Source organism: Chiloscyllium punctatum, chromosome 20 (assembly GCF_047496795.1).
Source record: "Chiloscyllium punctatum isolate Juve2018m chromosome 20, sChiPun1.3, whole genome shotgun sequence".
Classification (NCBI taxonomy): domain Eukaryota; kingdom Metazoa; phylum Chordata; class Chondrichthyes; order Orectolobiformes; family Hemiscylliidae; genus Chiloscyllium; species Chiloscyllium punctatum.
This window is the reverse complement of record NC_092758.1, coordinates 89,842,167-89,866,067: the sequence shown is the minus strand read 5'-3', so window position 1 is coordinate 89,866,067 and position 23,901 is coordinate 89,842,167. Positions and strand designations below refer to the sequence as shown.

At 44.1% G+C, this 23,901-nt stretch overlaps 1 protein-coding gene across 1 annotated transcript; it reads right to left on the bottom strand.

The window, feature by feature from the left end:
- Positions 1-1,768: 1,768 nt before the first annotated feature.
- LOC140492264 (homeobox protein Nkx-2.8-like) lies at positions 1,769-6,841 on the bottom strand. Its single transcript, XM_072591199.1, has 3 exons — positions 6,481-6,841; positions 4,345-4,532; positions 1,769-3,602 (listed from the first exon to the last, which is right to left on the bottom strand). Exons 1-3 carry the CDS (start codon positions 6,752-6,754, stop codon positions 3,486-3,488), a joined length of 579 nt encoding a protein of 192 aa, XP_072447300.1. The 5' UTR covers positions 6,755-6,841; the 3' UTR covers positions 1,769-3,485.
- Positions 6,842-23,901: the final 17,060 nt, after the last annotated feature.

The following is a 23,901-nucleotide window of genomic DNA, read 5'->3' as shown; positions in this document are numbered from 1 at the left end:
ACATATCTCGTTTATTTTTGGCATGCATGTTCTTTCCAATAATGCCAAGGACCTGTGTTACCTTCAGGGCTTCTTTCAAGTTCCGATGGCTCTCAGAAAGGGCTGCTGCTTTCTTTGCAGAGTTAGCGAAATTAGAATCCAGGATCACACAGCAGGGGTGCCCTGTACAGCTGGACCGTCTGATTCTGTGAAAACATTTCCTGAGGCTGAACAATCAAATACATAAGGCATTTTTCTAAGATCGATCCCACCCCGGGGTGGGGGGAGAGATCAAGGCCCCGAGCAGGGGGGAGAGATCGAGTCGTCTAGGGGAAAGGCCAGCATGGAGCAACTGACTAAGCAAGGACTGTAATTTGGAACTTTTAACTTTTTTTCTTACTTACTACTTTATACTGAGGACTGTAATGTTGAACTTCTAACTTTTTACCTAAGATTTTGTACCTAGATACCTTGCACCTAAAATTGTGCCGTGAATGGCGACATTGTAAATTTCACTTTTCTCCCTGTACTCAAGTACGTGACAATAAAACTTTATTCTAATTCATTGACTTGTGCACATGTCAGGTCCCCTCTTCCATAAACTTCCAATTTTCCCATATTACAAGGGAAGTCCCAAAGGACTGGAGAATGTCACATGTGACACCCTTATTCACATGTCGATTTATGTACAAAGACATTCCAAGGGACACCATGTTGATTAGTTTAACATCAGTGGTGAGAAAGATTTTAGAGGCAATAATCAGGGTCAAAATTCAACAGGGACACGGTGAGGTTAAAGTCATTCAAGAAGGGCCAAGATAAATTTGTAAAGGGCAAATTCTAATTGATACTAATTAATCTTCTAATGAAGGTGCTAAAGATTGCTGATGGGAGGGCAATGCGAGTTGTCTACATGGATTTTAAGGAAGTGATGTAATAGGGTGATTAACAAAACTAAGGCAGTGTCACCTTGAAGTTGAACAAAAATGCCTTAAGGACAGTGAACAAATAAATGGTTGTATTGTTAGCCTCGAGGATGATAAATAGTGGTGTTCCCCAAGGGTGAGTTCTTGGACATGGCAATTAATGATTTGAATGAATGGTGTCTCACAGCACCAGGGACCCAGGTTCAATTCCACGCTCAGGTGACTGTCTGGAGTTTACACATTCTCCCCGTGTCTGCATGGGTTTCCTCTGGGTGCTCCAGTTTCCTCCCACAGTCCAAAGATGTGCAGGTTTGGTGAATTGGCCATGCTAAATTGCCCATAGTGTCCAGGGATATTCAGACTAGGTGGGTAAGCCATGGGGAATGCAGGGTTACAGAATAGCACTGTGGGTTTGGGTGGGTTGCTCTTTGGACTTGAATAGCTGAATGGCCTGCTTCCACATTATAGGGATTCTGTGATTTGGATGTTGGTATACAGAGCTAAATTTAAAATATCACCCACAATTAACAAAGGATATGTACCTCCTGTCAAACAAGACACAAATGCTATTGAAACTTCATGTAAGTAAACCATATGTTCGTAAAACAGGCTCTGTAAATGAAAAGCATAATCGGGAATGTTAAATGATGTAAACTAGCTCAAGAAGCTTTTTTTTAATGACACACAGTGCCAGCACTCAGCAAGGGATGCAATCTGCTGCTGAGAGGAAGTTTAGTGTCTCCTCCTCCAAAACGACAGCAGAATTTACTTTAGATCAGTTTCCCTAATGAAGCATTTGTGTGGATACATGATACTGAAACAACTGTATTGAAGAAATAGCATTTATTGTAATAAAACTGGTAGTTTAAACAAATATATTACATATTCATTCATGGGGTGTGAGTATAATTGGTTGGACCAGCATTTATTCCCCTGGACAAAGTGATCGATGCTATAATGTTCGATTTTTCTCTGTTGTTCAGTCAAATGCTTATTTGTATAGAAAACAAAATCTCTTTTCATTGACCATGAGGGAAATGGTCATCAAACCAAATAACAATAGTTAAAAATGGCCCCCATTTTTAAAAGAAATGAAAACAGTAAATAGCCAGATAGCAAATAAATCAAAGGAAACAGTAACTAAATTAAAATGTGAGTGTTTGTGATGACAATATGTCCCAGAGGTTTGGCTATGAGCTTTGTTGATTGCTCCATAAATGGCTAATTATTAAAATTATTTTTGGACTACCCTTAAGAAGGAATTGGACTCACAGTTAATGATAATTACAGCTCCTGGAGTGCAAGGGAGTTGGTTACTTATTTAGTTTGCAGATGGAATAACAAGAGGGGACAGTCATATTAATGAGAATGGAATATGTGAATTGAATGTAAAAAGCCAGAAGCACCCTCAGTAATAATACCTGCCTTTTTACACGTTTTATGATTTTGCAAAGATCAGGAGAATATTTTGCCATTTGGTTCATTTAGCCCAGTACCCTCAGTATTTGATGTGACTGGAAAGACCAAGGTTACCTTTCATAAGGACTTGATTCAGATTCTCTGTCCTCTTGTCAAAATAAGAAATTTAAATCAGCATTTTCTGACTCAATGATTTGGTCATTTATTCTCTAATCAAATCTAAATCAAAATGAATAAAAATACCATGAAAAGGCCAAAAGCAGCAAGACTGATGGGTCATGGAGCAAATGCAGCACAAACTGTGCTTCTGAAATAATGTAATTAGACAGAAATTGAAAGATTAAATAAAGGCATCAATATATTTGAAAAGGTGAGCAATTGATGTAGAGATAGACCATTACCCAAATGAGTTGTGGAAGAGGTTCCAGATACTGAAATATTATTCTATCTAAGGAGTCAGAGGGACAAGACTAATTTGGGACTTCTACCCCAGCCACTTCTTCAGAATATTCCAGCACATCTCCAATATCCATTGCTGCACCTGCTTATCATGCCCTTCCCAGCTCATTCATAGAAAGCCTTAACCCTTACTGACTACAATCTCTGCCTTTCATTACATTGCACCAAGCCCCTATAATGACCACCACAACGGGTTCATGCCCTCTTCATTGCATTCAGCTTTGCATTGCTGGTCTTCTGGACCTTCGAATGCAATGATCTCAAACGTCAATGCAACTACAACCTTGTAGGGTGTGCAAACACAAATAAGAACACAGAAGGCAGGGTTCAAGTCCTACCTATTCCAGAGATGCGTCATAATGACATGTTTAAAAATGATTAAAATATCTGCGAATGTGAACAAGGGAATCACTTAAACCTGGAGTCACAAATCACAAGCAAACAAGGGATCCTGATCAACCGTGATTTATAATTAAGTTAGTCCACATCTCCATAGAACAAAGCTCCATACACCCAACCAGACATTCATAAGACGATCAATTTTGTTTAACGAGTCTCAGTTTCTTTTGTGTACAGAAGTATAACAGTTCATTTGAGAAAACGTGAAATTGAACAAATGGAAATCCCCAAATGACTGATGTTCTCAGAGGATCAGACACTTCCCTCTCTGGGAGATCGCTTGCCTTTCCTGTGGTTAATGGGTCAGTGTCCATCTTGAGAATCTTCCACGTCCCCTTCCTCACACACCGCTCGTCCAGTTTGACATTTCTCAGTGTCCCTCTTCCACTTGATCCGCCTGTTTTGAAACCAGACCTTCACCTGGAAGAAAACAATATTGGGTCAAGGCCAACTTTGCCAAGTTTTCTACCTGTTTAAATCCTGAAATTATAGCTTGGATAAATTTGTGAGGGGCATTAACCCTTCAGGCAGCATATGCTAAGCTTTTGATGAATCTATTTATTTTAAATAAGCTATTACAAATGTTTTAATTTGTTTATTTCATGGTATCTTGTTACTTCATGGGATGTTGGCATCACTAAGGGTCAATTTCCGATTGGGCTTCACTAATTATTTCACTAGGCCATTTCATAGAGCAGTTTAAGAGTCAACCACATTGCTGGGGGTCTGGATTTACATGTAGGCCAGACTGGGTAAGGATGGCAGATTTCCTTCTCTGAAGGACATTAGCTTTAAATTCCAGATTGATTAATTGCATTTAAAGTTCCATTAACCTAGATCTCAGAATTACTCTCCAGTGTCATTACCACTGTGTCACCATCTCCCTACCTTTTACGGTAAAAAGCATTATGTCAAGGAGTTGAAAAGCAAATTAAACAAAAAAGATCGCATGTTCAGAACAACCTTGATTATCCAAATGAAACAGGTGGAGAGTATTTTGTTCAGATAACTGATTGTTCGGATGATGGATAACATTTTTACGGGACCTTGAGATCTTGTTCGGATAATTGATGTTCAGGTAACCGAGGTTGTTCTGTACTCTAGAGTGGTTGCCCACCATTCCGGTTCTCACATCATCAATATGAACTCTCCGCACTATCACCTGGAGTACTGTAAGGCCCACAGCAGCAGCTAAGGTCACCCTCTGAGGACCGACGATGTAGTGGTTTTTCTTGAACTCCCTCTCCAACACTGCGAGCTGCTCTTGGGTGAAGATAGCTCTGTAGCGTTTTAACTTGACCTGTCTGGCAGGGCTGGGGCAAACCAGGGGAGCTGGACTGAACCTCCAATCTAAAACATAGGATTACAATAAAGTCAGCATCACGGATATGACACTCATTCTCAGAGACATTGGAACACAACCAGTACCTTAAATACAAGAACATGAGAACGAGGAGCAGGAGTAGGCTATCTGGCCCATTGAGCCTTCTCCCCCATTCAATTTCCATGGACTCATCTCCACTTACCTCTCACTATAACCCTTAGATTAGATTGGATTCCCTACCGTGTGGAAACAGGCCCTTCGGTCCAACCAGTCCACACTGACCCTCCGAAGAGTAACCCACCCAGACCCATTTCCCTCTGACTAATGTACCAAACACTATGGGATTTTGCATGGTCAATTCACCTAACCTGCACATCTTTGGACTGTGGGAGGAAACCGGAGCACCCGGAGGAAACCCACACAGACACAGGGAGAATGTGCAAACTCCACACAGACAGTCACCCGAGGCTGGAATTGAACGTGGGAACATGGTGCTGTGAGGCAGCAGTGCTAACCACTGAGCCACCGTGCTGCCCTTAACTCCTTCACTGTTCAAAAATCTATCTTTGCCTTAAAAACATTTACTGAGGAAGCCTCAACTGCTTCCCTGGGCAGGGAATTCCACAGATTCACAACCCTGTGGGTGAAGAAGTTCCTTCTCAACTCCGTCCTAAACCTGCCCCCCCTTATTTTGAGGCTGTGTCCCCTAGTTCTAGTTTCACCCACCAGTGGAAACAACCTCCCTGCTTCTACCTTATCTTTCCCTTCATTGTTTTATATGTTTCTATAAGATCCCTCCTCAATTCTGCTAAATTCCAATGACTATAATCCCAGTCTACTCAGTCACCCCTCATCAACCTAGTGAACCTCCTCTGCATCCCCTCCAGTGCCAGTACATCCTTTCTCAAGTAAGGAGACCAAAACTGCACACAGTACTCCAGGTGTGGCCTCACCAGCACCCTGTACAGCTGCAGCATAACCTCCCTGCTTATAAACTCCATCCCTCCTGCAAAGAAGGACAATATATTGTACACTGCTCACTGCCCTAAATGTCTCACATTCATGGAATATCCACAGCCCCACTTCCTGTTTATTTCTAACTTTACTCATACACACTCTGAAACTTTCTTTCATAATTTTAGACATTTCCATCAAATGTTAGCACCCCCAGATCTAATGAAACTACATGTCAGTATAAATGTGAAACATTAAACCAGGAGGAAATCTTCCTTGGCCTTGGATTGGGATTGTTTGATCATTAAAGGCTCATTCCTGGGAAACTGGGGAGTGGGGTAAAGTGGATTGGGAGGGAAAGTGAGAGAGAGTGTGTGAGAGAGAGAAACTTAAACAGAGGAAACAAGTGAATGGGAATGACATGAAGTATAGATATGTATACTAACAAAATATATAACACTAGAATCTTTTGATTCAACGGTAATCAAAATAAAGATTCAACATGGTCCCATCAGCAGTGACTTTAGTACATTATACTCACTCACACATACAGACACACACTGACAGACATACCCCCCCTCACAGACACACACTCACTCACAGACACACTCACTCACAAAAACACACTCACTCACAGACACACTCACTCAGACTTACCCAACCTCACAGACACAGTCTCACACACACACTCAGACTCACACTCAGTCACAGACACACACTCGCTCATACGTGCACACACACACTTAATACTCACAGATACACACACACTCAAAACTGAGACACACACACACTCACACTCAAGACATACACTCACAGAACACAATACTCACTGATGTACCCTGTACATAGAGACATACAGACACACTCAATCCTCACAGACACACACACATACACAGCACGCACTCAGACATACGTACAGACTTACTGACAGATAGAAGTACCCTCACAGACACACACACAGACACATTGACAAACACTCTCACACACATCCCGAATGGGAAAGGTACTCTCAACCCCTACCTGCACGGTACATGGCGAAGCAGCTGTGCCAGGGTGAAGGGTAGTATCCTGGAGACTGGCAGAGGGCAGGGCAGCAGGCCGGCAGTGGGACACAGGGGTAGGGCTGGAGGTTGTGCTCAGTGCAGGCTGCTCTCTCGGGGGGAGGCTTGGAGAGTAGGAACTCCACCGTGAAGTCCCGCTTCCCGGCTGGAGCCGCCTCACGGAACTTGGTGCATGGAGCCGGGTAAAAGGCACAGTAATCCGGGAGAACAGCCGCGGAAAGGGCTCGCTCCATGGAGATCGGAGGCGGCTCTGGTCTGAACGTGTGTGTGTGTGTGTGCAGGGGATGGGGGGAACATTCTTATACAGTCACCTCCACCCCCCACCCGTCCACCCTGTGACATGCAAACTGTCCCGAAGGGCTTTTGTTTTGAGCGGCGTTGGGTGAGAATCATTGAGGACGCTGAGGGGATTAATTGGATAAAGTGTTGTAGGTAATTGCTAGAGGCAAATATTTGTTTTGAGCGATAGATTTACTGCTGCAGATCCTGTACTAACCTAGCTCCTAGTTAAACCCTGGGATTGTCGGAACGAATGATTTAAAAATGGCCAGATTCAGGGTCAGTGACATGTTCAGAGAAAGATTGAACTGAGATGGTGAAAAGTTGGATATGCGACTGGAAAGGAAAGCAGAGATTGGGGGTGGCAGGCAACTAGGATCTCCAAAGCAGGGGAAGATTTAATAATAATGTTAGTGTCCGAGAGATGTACAGCATGGAAACAGACCCTTCAGTCCAACCCGTCCATGCTGACCAGATATCCTAAATTAATCTCGTCCCATTTGCCAGCACTTGACCCATATCCCTCTAAACCCTTCCTATTCACATATCCATCCAGATGCCTTTTAAGTGCTGTAATTGTACCAGCCTCCACCACTTCCTCTGGCAGCTCATTCCCTACACGTACCACCCTCTGTGTGAAAAAGTTGTCCCTTAGGACCCTTTTAAATCGTTCCCCTCTCATCTTAAACCTATGCCCTCTAGTCCTGGATACCCCCCACCCCAGGGAAAAGACCTTGTCTGTTAACTCTATCCATGCCCCTCATGATTTTATAAACCTGCATAAAGTCACCCCTCAGTCTCCGATGCTCCAGGAAAAACAGCCCCAGCCTGTTCAGCCTCTCCCTGTAGCTCAAATAAGACCATAAGACATAGGAGCAGAAGTAAGGCCGTTCGGCCCATCGAGTCCACTCCGCCATTTAATCATGGCTGATGGGCATTTCAACTCCACTTCCCAGTATTCTCCCCGTAGCCCTTAATTCCTTGTGACATCAAGAATTTATCAATCTCTGCCTTGAAGACATTTAGCATCCCGGCCTCCACTGCACTCCACAGAATTGAATTCCACAGGCCCACCACTCTCAGGCTGAAGAAATGTCTCCGCATTTCTGTTCTGAATTGACCCCCTCTAATTTTAAGGCTGTGTCCATGGGTCCTAGTCTCCTCACCTAACGGAAACAATTTCCTAGCGTCCACCCTTTCCAAGCCATGTATTATCTTGTAAGTTTCTATTAGATCTCCCCTTAACCTTCTAAACTCCAATGAATACAATCCCAGGATCCTCAGCTGTTCCTCGTATGTTAGTACTACCATTCCAGGGAGCGTCCGTGTGAATCTCCGCTGGACACGCTCCAGTGCCAGTATGTCCTTCCTGAGGTATGGGGTCCAAAACTGAACACAGTACTCCAAATGGGGCCTAACCAGAGCTTTATAAAGTCTCAGTAGCACATCGCTGCTTTTATATTCCAACACTCTTGAGATAAATGACAACATTGCTTTCGCTTTCTTAATCACGGATTCAACCTGCATGTTTACCTTTAAAGAATCCTCGACTAGCACTCCCAGATCCCTTTGTACTTTGGCTTTATGAATTTTCTCACCGTTTAGAAAGTAGTCCATGCTTGTATTCGTTTTTTCAAAGTGCAAGACCTCGCATTTGCTCACATTGAACTTCATCAGCCATTTCCTGGACCACTCTCCCAAACTGTCTAGATCCTTCTGCAGCCTCCCCACTTCCTCAGTACTACCTGCCTTTCCATCTATCTTCGTATCATCGGCAAACTTCGCTAGAATGCCCCCAGTCCCTTCATCCAGATCATTAATATGGGACACCATTTGTCACCGGCTGCCATTCTGAAAAAGAACCTTTTATCCCAACTTTCTGCCTTCTGTCAGACAGCCAATCCTCAATCCATCCCAGTAGCTCACCTTGAACACCATGGGCCCTCACCTTACTCAGCAGCCTCCCATGAGGCACCTTATCAAAGGCCTTTTGGAAGTCTAGATAGACCAAATCCACTGGGTTTCCCTGGTCTAACCTACTTGTCACCTCTTCAAAGAATTCCTCCAACCCTGGCAACGTCCCTGTAAATCTTTTTTGAACCCTTTCAAGTTTTGTAACATCCTTCCTATAGTAGGGAGACCAGAATTGAACATAGTATTCCAAAAGTGGCCTAACTAATATCCCGTACAGCCACAACATGACCTCCAAACTCCTGTACCTTTCAAAAAGAAATTGGAATGATTCTTGAAAGAGAACATTGATTTGCAGGGATCTGAGGTAATTGAATGGTTCCCTTAAAGAGCTGGCATGGTCACTGTGGCCCGAAAGGCCTCCTATCTGGTATGATCCCATAATTTGAGATTGTGCAAAGACTTCAGGTGCCTTTGCTATACAAGCATGATCAGCTGTAATCCTCTCCCCTATCTCCACTTGATCCTGTCAGTACAGTTTCAGGGTCCTGCCTGAGGATAGAGATAGGGTAAAAACAATGACTGCAGATGCTGTAAACCAGGTTCTGGATTAGTGGTGCTGGAAGAGCACAGCAGTTCAGGCAGCATCCGAGGAGCAGCAAAATCGATGTTTCGGGCAAAAGCCCTTCATCAGGAATGAAGGGTGGAGAGATAAGTGAGAAGAGGGTGGGGGTGGGGAGAAAGTAGCATAGAGTAGCTTCAGGGCAGAGGAAATGACCTGGGAGTTGCAGTGGGAGAGGGACCCCCTGAGCTTCTTGTGAAGAGAGAAGGAAAACTTCTTCAAGGCAGGCATCCTTGCAAGAGGATTCGCAGTAGGGTTAAAATCAACGAGGTAAAAACAATGACTGCAAGTGGGAAATCCCACAGTTCCCATCCACATGGATTTGTACGCTGAATCAGAAAGGTCAGGGAGACATCTTTAGGAGGATCTCCCACAGAATCATATTTGGAGGGTGCTGTACAAACTGGAGAGGGTGGTGCATTAGAGGTGTTGGCACACCACACCATACAAACATTCCTGATGAAGGGCTTATGCCCGAAATGTTGATTCTCCTGCTCCTCGGATGCTGCCTGACCTGCTGTGCTTTTCCAGCACTGCACTTTTTGATGCTGACTCTCCAGCATCTGCAGTCCTCACTTTCTCCACATCATGTAAATGGTCCATTGAAAGCACACTCTGAGCTATTGCTAACCAACTCATCTGTTATCTCCTCACAACCTCAGCTGTTTAAAGCTCCATCAAGCGCACTGGGAAAGTATCAATGCTTTTCTCATCTCCAGGTTCTTTCAGTCTTATTTCTTAAAGGGACTGACATCACTAGAGTACAATTCCACAGGCACCAACTCTCTCCTGGATTCACAGGTGAGTGAGATCCCAGCTCATGAGGGATGAGAGGCTGATGAACTGTGAGTGGGTATCACTGTGAAAGCTGACTGGAACATGGCCTAATGGTCATGTGTGCAGCATCTTGTAGGGCACAGCGTGATAGCAACCAGGAGCAAGAACTTCAGCTGATTTATCTGCACCTTCTGTAGTTGTAGTGACCAATTGATGGCAGCTCTGTGGTTAGCACTGCTGCCTCATAGCACCAGGGACCCAGGTTTGATTCCAGCCTCAAGCAACAGTCTGTGTGGAGTTTGCACATTCTCCCCATGTCTGCATGGGTTTTCTCTGGGTGCTCTGGTTTCCTCCTGAAGTCTGAACATGTGTGGGGTTAGGTAGATTAACTTAAGAGTAGTGTGCAGGTTAGATGGATCAGTCATGGGAAATATGGGGTTACGGGATTGGGTGGAATGCTCTTCAGTGGGTCAGTTGAGACTCAATGGTTTCTATTTGCACTGTAGGCATTCTATTTGTTGCATTTTAACCAAAGCCCCAGCTCCAATCAGCTAATCCAGCACAACCTGTGAAACACACCTTTCTGCCTGTGTTTTGGGGTGAATCAGTACTACACTTGGCTTGAGCTTTAAAGGCTACTTCAATGAAAGTGTGACCTTATGAAGTGAATTGTTTTGGGATACAGTCTTACAGGCGTGACCATTCCTTTGATACCTTGCTCCAAATACACTTTAACCCCTATGACTCCCAGTAGTTGACAGGATACCTGACCCTGATGGCTCCCCCCTCCCTCCCCACACACTGGCTAGTGACCAGTTTCGGTATTCCTAGCTGATCTTTCTAATGCCCTTGCCCCTGGAGCACTGAGATCAATGATAGCACCATCATTGCTTGCCCCAGCTCTAACAGCTGCTAACTCAGCACAAAGCCATTCGGTGTGTGTGATGCCTGAAGGCAGGTCCTTGTGTCAATGCCTGTGGAAGCTTTGCCCTGAGTCATTTCCTTGTCAGCTTTTGTCAATGGTGGTGGTTTGTCATCACCTTTCACCATCTGGGGCAGCATGAGGAGAGTTCTGAGATGGCCTCAGCCAGAACAGAAATCAAATCTATACTTTAACATTATGTTATTACTGTTGTTGACTCAATGAGCTGAATGGCCTGCTTCCACACTGTAGGGATTCTATGATTCAATGATTGCGAACCAACTCTCTTGCCTGCTGAGCTCACAGGGTTTAAAAGCAACATTGCACCCAATCTCTTTGATTTGCCAATAGGTTGGCTCCTCTGTTTGGCTGCATTAACACAGGCCAACACCCCCAGCATTGAGGCACTGACCACCCCCCACCCCGATCAGCGGTGATGGGCTGGGCACGTCGTCCCCATGACCGATACGAGGCTCCCCAAGCGGGTGCTCTACTCCCAGCTCCGAAACGGGAGGCCAGCCCCAGGTGGGACAGAGGAAATGCCTCAGGGATACCCTCAAGGCCTCACTGGGGAAGTGCAGCATTCCCACAGAAACCTGGGAACCACTGGTTCAAGACTGTCCAATATGGAGGGGAGCATCTGAGAATGTGTTGAGTACCTTGAGACTTGCCGAAGGGAAAAAGCAGAAGCCGGAGGGAAACAGCGTAAGGAATGCATTGTCACACCAACATCCCACCCACCCCTTCTCATGGCCACCTTCTGCCCCCAGTGTAACAGAGCCTGTGGTAGTCCCATCAGTCTGTACAGTCATCTACAGGCTCACCCTGAGAGTGGGAGAGAGTCACCCTGATCGGCGAGGGATGGCTGATGATGATAATGACGATTAATACTGTCCCCATGATGTCAGACCTTTGGACATGAAAACATCTCAAGTCAATTTATCAGGGGTGGACATCTAAATGATGTTCCTGTCATGAACCCAGAAGGTCTGCCTTTTACTCACCTATTATCTGTTTCTAGCAATGCCATGGTGCTTTGGTGTCAGTGATGCTGGCCATCAGAAGGCAATTACATTTTGAGCGAAGATGGTTCTGTGAGCAGGGTAGTTACTATCTACCTGACAGTAGATCACAAACATAATAAATGATATACCTTTAGAAAATATAAAATGTGCAGCCATTAGCATCTTAACTAACCAACCCTAGTCAATAACACAATAATTAAGCAGAATTTTCCTTCTTCCAGGATGAGTAGAAACAAACTATTCACCCATGTTGTGCATCACAGACAAATTAGGGAGGCAATGGCCTAATAGAGTTATCACTAGACTATAATTCCATGAGCTGAAAAATGTGTTGCTGGAAAAGTGCAGCAGGTCAGGCAGCCTCCAAGGAGCAGGAGAATCGACGTTTCGGGCATAAGCCCTTCCTCCAGCAACACATTTTTCATCTCTGATCTCCAGCATCTGTAGTCCTCACTTTCTCCTATAAATCCATGAGACCTCAGTAATGAACCTGGGGAACCAGGTTGAAATCCTACAATGGCAGAAGGTGGAATTTGGAATTAGAGCCTAATGATGACCATGAGTTGATTGTTGGAAAAGCCCATCTGGGTCACTAATGTCCTTTAGGGAAGGAAATTGTCATCCTTACCTGGTCAGGCCTACTTTTTCCCCAGGCTCACAGCCAATGTGGTTGACTCTTCACTGTCCTCTGGGCAATTAGGGATGGGCAATAAATAAATGTCCATGTCTTGTGAATGAATAAACAAAATCACCCTCTAAGCATATGCTGTATCTACAGACAAGCTCTTTATTTTGATCTTTTGCAGCCATTTTTCCTCCCATCCTCTGTTGGTCACTTGCTGTAATGTGGCTTTATGACCAATGGCAACCTCTAATGTCGCATCCCATTGGCCATTAATATGACTGATTCAACTGTGAGTATTCACAAACCATCAGATTATCAAGCACCAAACTGTCTTTACTTGGAGTCATAGAGTCATAGAGATGTACAGCACGAAAACAGACCCTTCAGTCCAACTCGTCCATGCCGACTAGATATCCTAAGCTAATCTAGTTCCTTTTGCCAGAACTTGGCCTATATCCCTCCAAACCCTTCCTATTCATATATCCATCCAAATGCCTCTTAAATGTTGCAATTGTACCAGCCTCCACCACTTCTGGCAGCTCATTCCATACATGTACCACACTCTGTGTGGAAAAGTTGCCCCTTAGGTCCCTTTTAAATCTTTCCCCTCTCACCCTAAACCTATGCCCTCTTGTTTTGGACTCCCCCATACTGGGGAAAAGACTTTTACTATTCATCCTATTCATGCCCCTCATGATTTTATAAACCTCTATAAGGTCACCCCTCAGCCTCCGACACATCAGGGAAAACAGCCCCAGCCTGTTCAGCCTCTCCCTATAGCTCAAATCCTCCAACCCTGGCAACATCCTTGTAAATCTTTTCTGAACCCTTTCAAGTTTAACAATGTACACATGCATATAAAGTCATAGAGATGTCCAGCATGGAAACAGACCCTTTGATCCAACCGTCCGTGCCAACCAGATATCCCAACCCAATCTAGTCCCACCTGCCAGCGCACAGCCCATATCCCTCCAAACCCTTCCTATTCATATACCCATCCAAATGCCTTTTAAATGTTGCAATTGTACCGTCCTCCACCACTTCCTCTGGCAGCTCATTCCATACACGTACCACCCTCTGCGTAAAAAAAGTTGCTCCTTAGGTGTCTTTTGTATCTTTCCCTTCTCACCCTAACACTGTCCTGAGGTTTTCCTGCTGAAGTTAAATGGGTGTCCATTCAGTTATTGGACCCTCCTAGTTCCTTAATGGGTGTAAATACAGTCTTGTATATGTAAGAAGCAGTAAGGACTGCAGATGCTGGAAGTCAGACTCAATAGATGTGAAGCTGGAAGAGCACAGCAGGTCAAACAGCATCCGAGGTGCAGGAAAGTCAACGTTTCAAGCCGAATGCTCGATTAGATTAGATTCCCTACAGTGCGGAAACAGGCCCTTCGGGCCAACAAGTCCAAACCGACTCTCTGAAGAGTAACCCACCCAGACCCATTCCACTACTAATGCACCTATCACTATGGGCAATTTAACATGGCTAATTCACCTAACCTGCACATCTTTGTGACTGTGGGAGGAAACTGGAGCACCGGAGGAAACCCACACAGACACAGTAAGAACGTGCAAACTCCACACAGACAGTTGCCCGAGGCTGGAATCGAACCCAGGTCCCTGGCACTGTGAGGCAGCAGTGCTAACCACTGAGCCACCGTGCTGCCCCAATGATGATGTCTGACCTGCTGTGCTCTTCCAGCTTCACATCTTTTGACCCTTGTAAATGTAAGAGATGTATTTGGTTTGTTAGGATAGAGTCGAACTCTAATGTTTGTTTGTTTCTGTGATATACTACTGTACAGAACCAAACTGCATTTGTGATGATGTAAACAAACATATTTTTTAATGAATAAGGAATACTTTTGAAATATTATTTTAAAAACCCACTACTTTCTGGATCCACCTTTATCCTTTCAATGACTTGACCATGAAAACAACAGACACTTTCCAACTGGATTAAGGATGTGCAGGAGGAGAGGGAATCCTAGTTACTTTTTCCCAATGTTACAGCCTGTGTTCACTGGGAATGAAAGCTTGGAACATCCTGCTTTGATCACCACGGTTCCCGATGAGGGGGTGTTTTGAGTCACTTAGCCCATTCAGTCACTTGATCCTTTCTGCTGGAGGGCGACAGGCTTGTCCAGGCCTGTCGACAGGCTCAGACAAGGGAAATCTTCTGTGGCTGGACTCCGCTGGTTTAACACATTAGCATTTGAATTGTCAGAATGGACTGCAGAATTATCAACCACTTTTATGTTGCTGTCACTGTAATTAGATTCTGAAATTCCGGCATGTGTGAAGTGATTCACAACATTTCGCTGTAAATTCCACTGTACAGACCCACCAACCTCCCACCCATCACCCCCACTAAATGCAGTGGCTCTTTGCAAAGTAGTGTGAGTGCTGACTAATTTCTGGTACTTACCCAAGCCTTAGTTCTTGTTACGTTGCCAAGGGTGACAGGTTATGCTATTGTGCCCAAATCTGTTCTAACCCAACGTTTCAGCCAGATGGATTTCTAGCAGAAATTACTGGATAATAAACTTTTTTTACAGACACATAGTCAGCTTTTTCCAAAAATATACTTTATTTATAAAATATATAAAAATACTATACGCAACCGTTCAAAGTTCATTATATAAGCTGCAAAACTAATCTATCTTCCAAGCCATATGTTACTGTCTACATTTATAGTTTATTAATGTTTTCAACATTTATTACATTACTGCATAAATGGAACTGTAGTCATTCAAAAATGTGGCTCACCACCACCTAAATGGAGTTAGAAATTTAACAACAAATGCTGGCCCACATCCTGTGAAAGAATGGAAAGAAAACTTGTCAAACGTACAGCCTGAGGGTTTTCCCCGTTTCCACTTGGTGTGTAATGGATGAATAGCCTTAGATGGTGACTCACAGACTTTGACAGCACAGAGGAAGGCCATTCAACCCATTGTATTTGCTGCAATCAGAAAAGATGTGACAACACTAATACCATGCTCCACAGAACCCCTACAGTGCAAATAGAGGCCATTCTGCCCATCAAAACTGCACCACCCCTCCAAAGAGCATCCCACCCTATACCATTGCATTTCCCATGGCCAATCCACTAACCTGCACATCTTCAGACTGTGGGAAGAAATCAAAGCAAACTTCGAGAGAATGTACAAATTCCACACAGTCACCCAAGGGTGGAATTGAATCCAGGTCCCTGGCACTGTGAGATAGCAGTGCTAACCACTGAGCCATGGCTTCATAGCTAATAAAAGCAAGTATCTCACATGCCTTGTGAACCACTACATCTACCTGCCCTGCTACCTTCAGTGATTTGTGGATAAACGCACCAAGATCCCTCTGATTTTATAGGGTCCTACCATTCAGACTATAATTCTTTGCTTTGACAAACCTCCCACAGTGCATTACCTTATGCTTTTCCAGGTTGAATTCTATTTGTCACTGTACTGCCAAGCTGACTAGTCTGTTGATGTCCTCCTGCAGTCTATCGCTATCTTCCTCACTGTTTGCTCCACAGCAATTTTTGTGTCATCCATGAACTTCTTGATCATACCTCCTACGTTTCAATCCAAATCAGCAATGTACACCACAAATAGTCAGGAACCCAGCACGGAGCCCTGCGAAACCCCACTGGAAACAGACATCCAGAGTTATCCCTGTGCCATCACTCTCTACATCCTGTCTCTCAGCCAATTTTGGATCCAGTGTTCCACTCTACCTTACGTCCTATTGGCTCTTTATTTTCTTGACCAGTCTACCCTGAGGGATCTTACCAAATTCCTTATGAAGTCCATGTGGGACATATCTAATGCATTACCTTCATCAATGCCCCTGGTTACCATCTCAAATGGTACAGTCAAATGGGTTATGCACAATCTTCCTCTTACAAACTCATGCTGTCTATCCCAATTCCATCCCTGTTTCTCGAAACCACAACAATATTCATCCATCAGAATTTTTTTTTAATAACTTGCCCACCACTGAGGGTTGGACTGACTAGTCCAAAATTATTTGACAAGTTGCCACACATGTGGCTATTTAATATGATAGATCTATCAACAGGATTGGCTAATTAATAGAAGATAGAGTTGGGAGAAGGGGGAGCTTTTTGAGGATGGCAGCCTTAATTAATACAATGTATATTAATTACTTAAAGGAGGGAAGTGAATGTGCAACTGCCAAGATTGTGGATAACACAAAAATTCATGGGAAGAATGAGAGACTGCAGAGGGTTATAGACAAATTACGTGAATGGGGAGAAACTTGGCAGATGGAATATAATGTGGCAAAATGTGAAGTAATGCAGTTTGGTAGGAAGAATAGAAGTGGTGAATATTATTTAAATAGAGAAAGACTGTAGAAATCTGCAACACAGAGAGATTTGGGAGTCTTAATGCATGATTCACAAAACGGTAGCATACAAGACAATCAGGGAAGCAAATGAAATGTTGGCCTTTGTTTCAAAGGGAATCCTGAGAAAGTACAATAAGTGGATCCTATTTATGGAGAGTTTTTTTTGTGACGAGAAGTTGAGTATGTTGGGCCTGTACTCTTTGGAGTTTAGAAGAATCAGAGATAATGCTATTGAAACACATAAGATTCTTAGGGCCATGGCAGGATTGAAGCTGTGAGGTTGTCTCTCCTTGTGGGGAGTGAAGGATCAGAGGGCATAATCTCACAGTAAAGGGTCACCCATTGAAGGCACAGATGAAAAGGAATTTCTTCTCTCACAGACCAGTGACTCTGTGGAAATTGGACTTTGGGTCATTAAGTATATTGAAGGCTGAGATAGACAGATTTCTAATTAATAATGGAATCAAGGGTTATGTAGAAAAGACAGTAAAGAGGAGTGGAGAATCATTAGACCACTGTGACCTCTTTGAACAGTGGAGCTGAATGGCCTACAACTGTTCGTACGTTTGATGGTGGCCTTACCTCTTAGTGTCTTTGTGATGGCTGACTTCAAATTGTAGCTGTTCATCAGCACTGGACTTTGAAATGTGCTAGTTACTAATGCTCAATGAAAGTCAGCTCTTTGTACTGGAAGATTAGCAGGTGATGGACAGTTCCAGCAACATCTTTAATGGAGTTGATGGTCCCAGGCAGCAGCTGATGTCTGCCTTGGTGTGAACTGCCTGTAGACCATGGATTCCTGTGTCACAGAACTGCCCGGATGAACCTCAACAGGCTCTATATACAATATTTAAAAGATATTTGGACAGGAGTGAACAGGAAAGGTTTCGAGGGATAAGGGCGAAATGCAGGCAGGTTGATGGCCCATGGCACACTGTCACCTTTGACCTTGGCAAGCTAATTCAATGTTGAAATGCATAACATAATAGACTCAATGCTATGCATGTTCATGAAGATGTATTTTAAAGCTATTTGTTGGTTAGCAGACCTGATATCTTTCATAGTCTCGCCCTTCGGTTATATTTATCATAATGTTCACAGATTGTGTTGCTATTGCCAGTCTGAAGAAGTTATCTTTGTTGCACTTGGTGGATTGAGGTTAAGGGTGGGTGTGGGATAGGAGGTGGTGACTTATCAATATTTAGCTCCTGTCACACAGGGCAATGGCAGCTAGCCTTATCATCAGCCAAACCTACACACATTTACAGCAGGCTAGGAAGTGCATAGACGAAGCTACGCCTCAGCAAAGCTAAAATTAGGAGAAAGTGGCCATGTGGTATTAATGCTTGCCTATTAAGTTAAGATGCAGATAATGTTCTGAGAATCTGGGTTCAAATCCCACCACAACAGATGGTGGAATTTGAGTTCACTAAAAATCTAGAATTAAGAGTCGACTGATGACCATGAATCCATTGTTGAATTTTTTTTTGGTGGGGAAACCCCAGCTGGTTCACAAATGCCCTTTAGGGAAGAAAACTGGTATCCTTTCCTTGTCTGGCCTCCATGTGACTTAAGACCCACAGCATCGGGGTTGACTCTTAAACTGCCTTCCAGGCAATAAATGCTGATCTAGCCCATCAATGCCCTCATCCTGTGAATTAATTTTTAAAGTGCTTTATTTATTCACCTGAATAGACTTGTTCAGACTCTGTGGCTGGAACTCAGTCATTGGCTGGACTCCATTTGGTTAACCTATTAAGAATGGGAAGTGGGCGAAGCTGCTGATTTATTTATTAACTTTTTTTGCCCGAAGTTCTGCCGTCCCAAACGATCACCTCCTTATTATGATTCATGGGTGACAGTCAACTTGGTCCAATGAAATATGGAGAGCGAATTGCTCACACAGTTCAGCCACAATGGGGAGGGATTATATTTCTATTTAATAATCAGACTCACTCTGTAAGGGGTCCACTGGATAATATGTTTAGAAATTGGTCTAATTTTCACTTCCCCCGTCAATGGTAACATAGTACCATTATTAAATGGTCCGGTCCAAATAAAGAATCTCATCCCTACATTGGGGACTCACACTTCTTTCTGTAAGTATCACTAAACTTTACTTTTGTTTCCAGTTGTGTTAGTTTCTCTTCCAAAGATATTACACCGCTGGAATTTTGCAATAAAAAATGATTCTATCCTCAGTCATTCCTGATGAAGGGCTAATGCCCAAAATGTCGATTCTCCTACTCCTCAGATGCTGCCTGAGCTGCTGTATTTTTCTAGCACCACACTCTTGACTCTGATTTCCAGCATCTGCAGCCCGCACTTTTCCCAATCCTTTCATGTGCCCACCTTAAGGAGCTGTGCAGGAGGTCCTTGCGGTGCAGGGTTAGGTTCGTGACCTCTGGGTCTAAAGCTCTTGTTTCAAATCCCCCAGCAGGATTGGCTGACCACAGAACGGGTATTCAAGATGCAGTTCAACATGCTGAGGACCAACCAGAAATCATTTTGCTACCTCTCCATTATTAATCAAAGGGGAGAACAAAACATATGGATTACGATACCCTTAAAAAAAAGTAGAAGCCTCTTACTGAAGCTGTTCTCAACCTATCTCAGTGAATTAGTGCCACATGAACACAATACAGGCATCATCTACCCTGGAACATGTGGAGGAAGAGTTTATAGAAACGTAGAAACGTAGAAGATAGGAGCAGGAGGAGTCCATTTGGCCCTTCTAACCTGCTATGCCATTCATCACCATCATGGCTGATCAACCAACCCAATAGCCTAGTCCTGCTTTGTCCCCATAACCTTTGATCCCATCTGCTCCAAGTGCTATATCTAGCTTCCCCTTGAATACATTCAATGTTTTGGCATCAACTACTTCCTGTGATAATGAATTCCACAGGCTCACCACTCTTTGGATGATGAAATGTCCCCTCATCTCCATCCTAAATGGTCCACCCCGAATTATCAAACTGTGACCCCCTGGTTCTGGACACACCCACCATCAGGAACATCCTCCCAGCACCTGCCCTGTCTAGTCCTGTTAGAATTTTATACACCTCTATGACAGCCCACCTCAGTTGTCTGAACTCCAGTGAAAACAATCCTGACCGAGTCAATCTCTCCTCATATGTCAGTTTATGCTAGAATTATCAATGTGAAGTCGGATAAATCTGAACTAAAGGTTGTCGAATTTTCAATATAAGTCACATGGATTGTAAATTGATTAACAGAATAGAATAGTAATTTATTGTCACTTGCATTTTTCAGAAATACAGTGAAAAGTGTTTAAGCCACCATACTCTGGCAACTATATTAATAACAAAAATCCTATATATAAAAAAATTAAGACAAAGTTTATCTTTGTTCCATTACACTGCAATTTGCATGTTTTGCACTTTTTATGCACTTTATTCCGCCCTTTGTATGATTGTGCTTTTGTGCTGTCCATGTAGCACCCTTCGTCCTGGAGGATCCCTGTCTGGTTTTTACTGTAACAGTTGATTATGGTAGAAATGACAAATAAAAGCGACTCTACTCTACACTCTGCTCTACTCATGGCTCCTAGGTTCCCAAGGTCAAGGAACAGACAGGGCCCACATCCTCCATTGTTGCAGAAAGCCAACATTGAAGCCACCAAATCTTGGGCTGTTGGAATCCCAGGCTTTTGGAATTCTGGTCCGCTGGAATTCTGAGCTGTTGGAATTCCAGGCGGTTGGAATTCTGTGCTGTTGGAATCCCAGGCTGTTAGAATTCTGGTCTGCCAGAAATCTGGACTGTTGGAATTCCAGGCTGTTGGAATCCCAGGCTGTTGGAATTCCGGTCTGCCAGAATTCTGGGCTGTTGGAATTCCAGGCGGTTGGAATTCTGTGCTGTTGGAATTCCAGGCTGTTGGAATTCCGTGCTGTTGGAATTCTGTGCTGTTGGAATCCCAGGCTGTTGGAATTCTGGTCAGCCAGAATTCTGGGCTGTTGGAATTCCAGGCAGTTGGAATTCTGTGCTGTTGGAATTCCAGGCTGTTGGAAATCTGTGCTGTTGGAATCCCAGGCTGTTGGAATTCTGGTCCGCCAGAATTCTGGGTTGTTGGAATTCCAGGCGGTTGGAATTTTGTGCTGTTGGAATTCCAGGCTGTTCGAATTCCGGGCTGTTGGAATTCTGTGCTGTTGGAATCCCAGGCTGTTGGAATCCCGTGCTGTTGGAATTCCAGGCTGTTGGAATTCCAGGTTGTTGGAATTCTGGGTGGTTGGAATCCTGTGCTGTTGGAATTCCGAGCTGTTGGAATTCCAAGCTGTCAGAGTTCCAGACTGTTGGTATCGTGGACGGTTGGAATCCCGGGCTGTTGGAATTCCAGACTGTTGGAATCCTGGGCTGCTGGAATTCTGGGTGGTTGGAATCACAGCTTGTTGGAATCCCGGGCTGTTGGAATTTGAGGATGTTGGAATTCTGGACAGTTAAAATTCCAGGCTGTTGGAATTCCAGGCTGGACACACCATGCTGCTGAAGACACAGAAGCAGACCATCACTCCGCAGGACCCACCCCAGCAGGCAGCCACAATGGCCATGAGAAACAGACTACACCATCTTCCCCACTGCAGCAGCTCCTGAAACATCCATCCTCCACCGAACGGTGAAGAGAAGGTCAGATGAAGTTTGATGTTAAATAGAAATAAATGAGAAAAAAAAGGATGCAGCAGGGCTGGTGATCAGAAGCAGACAAGCCATTCCCACCTACCCTGCTATTAATGTGACCCACGACAGAGACTGACCATTCTCAGGATGCTAGTGGGAGTCTGGAATAATCAGCTCACAAACTACATCAACTTCAAGATGGCGGCAGAGTAGGACTCTTCAGCTGCAGTCTGTTCACTCTGTCCGTTCTTTTTCCCTTTTGTTTCTCTTCTCTTTCTCACTTTGTGTTTCTTTTCTCCTTTCTTCTCCTAGTCTCAGCACGGACCCGGCAAGGCGTCCTCTCAGCCCAGCGCGGGAATCTGTTAGTGGCCCATGGCTGTCTCTAGGCCCAGCATCTGAGAAGGCTGGCGGTGAGAGTGGGGCCCATCGAATGCCTGGCAATCAGAGACTGTGAGTGGGTCCTGCCTGGGAATGTTCCAGAAGCAGCTGGAGGAGATTGGAGGCGGCGGCAGCATCATAAGAAAGAGAGCAATCTCTAACATATTTCATACACAGGTTCCCTGAAGGCAAGCTGAGGAGAAACACTGCCTTAATTAGTTAGATCATTTGAGATATCCAAGGTATAAATCTTGATTTTAACCATTTGTTCAATTTTGGAGCTACCATTACTCAAGGACAAAGATGACTTATGAAATTTGCTAGGGACTACCAGTGTCAATAAAATCAGATATATTCTGCATGTAGAAGGCCAGAGAGTTTGAAATCTGTGTTTAAAATGTGCAACCCATTCCCACTACTGTCTATGGCAGATAGAGTTATAGTGTCATAGAGATATATAGCACGGAAACAGACCCTTCGGTCCAACTTGTCCAGGATGACCAGATATCCTAAATTAATCTAGTTCTATTCGCCAGCATTTGGCACATATCCCTCTAAACTCTTCCTATTCATATACCGATCCTGATGCCTTTTAAATGTTGTAATTGTACCAGCCTCCACCACTTCCTCTGGCAGCTCATTCCATACACGCACCACACTCTGTGTGAAAACGTTGCCCTTAGGTCCCTTTTATATCTTTCCCCTCTCACCCTAAACCTATGCCCTCTAGTTCTGGACTCCCTGACCCCAGGGAAAAGACTTTTACTACTCACTCCACAATCACCTGATGAAGGAGCGTCGCTCCAAAAGCTAGTGTGCTTCTAATTAAATCTGTTGGACTATAACCTGGTGTGTGAATTTTAACTTTGTACCCCAGTCCAACACCGGCATCTCCAAATCGTCACCCTATTTATGCCCCTCATGATTTTATAAACCTCTATAAGGTCATCACTCAGCCTCTGATGCTCCACAGAAAATAGCCTCAGCCTATTCAGCCTCTTCGTACAGCTCAGACCCTCCAACCCTGGCAACATCCTTGTAAATCCGACTGATTATAGTCTCTACTTCCAAGAGCTATTCACATAAAATGATCATGTTGCTGACAGGAGGGTTTGCGTTACAAAGAGAAGCTGAATTGGCTGAGACTCTTTTCACTGGAGTGTAAGAGGTTGAGGGGTGACCTTAAAGAGGTTTATAAAATCATGAGGGGCATAGATAAGGCTAATAACAACAGTTTTCAACTCTACGGTGGGAGAGTTCAAAACTAGATACATATTTTTAAGGTGAGAGGAGAAGAATTTTAAAGGGATCTGAGGGGCAACGTTTTCACACTGAGGGTGGTCTGTGTGTGGAGTGAGCTGCCAGAGGAAGTGGGGGTAAATGCAGGTACAGTTACAACATTTTAAAGACATATGGATAGGAACATGAATACAAAAGGTTTAGTGGGATATGGGCGAAACGCAGGCAAGTGGGATTAGTTTAGTTTGGGGAAACTTGGTCACCATGGACTAGTTGGATCAAAGGGTCTGTTTCTGCCCTATATGGACCTCTATTGGCCTGGACAGAGTAAATGCAGCAAGGTTATTCCTGATGACCAGGGATAGCTAGGTGAGGCCACTTAGAACTGAGATGCAGGGAAATATTTTCATCCAGAGAGTGGGTGAGACTGTGCAATTCTCTGTCACAGGAAGTGATTAAGGCTAAAACATTGAATGTTTTCAAGAAGGAATTAGATATAGGTCTTAGAGCTAAAGGGATCAGAGGATATGGGGAGAAACTGAGAGCAGGGGACTGAGATGGGTGTTCAGCCATGATCATATTAAATAACAGAGCAA

Coding starts and splice junctions, on each gene's coding strand:
- LOC140492264 (XM_072591199.1), bottom strand. CDS start 6,754: ATGGAGCGAGCCCTTTCCGCGGCTGTTCTCCCGGATTACTGTGCCTTT. Junction 4,533..6,480: donor CTTCGCCATGTACCGTGCAG/GTAGGGGTTGAG, acceptor CCTATGTTTTAG/ATTGGAGGTTCAGTCCAGCT. Junction 3,603..4,344: donor TGGGCCTTACAGTACTCCAG/GTGATAGTGCGG, acceptor GTTTTCTTCCAG/GTGAAGGTCTGGTTTCAAAA.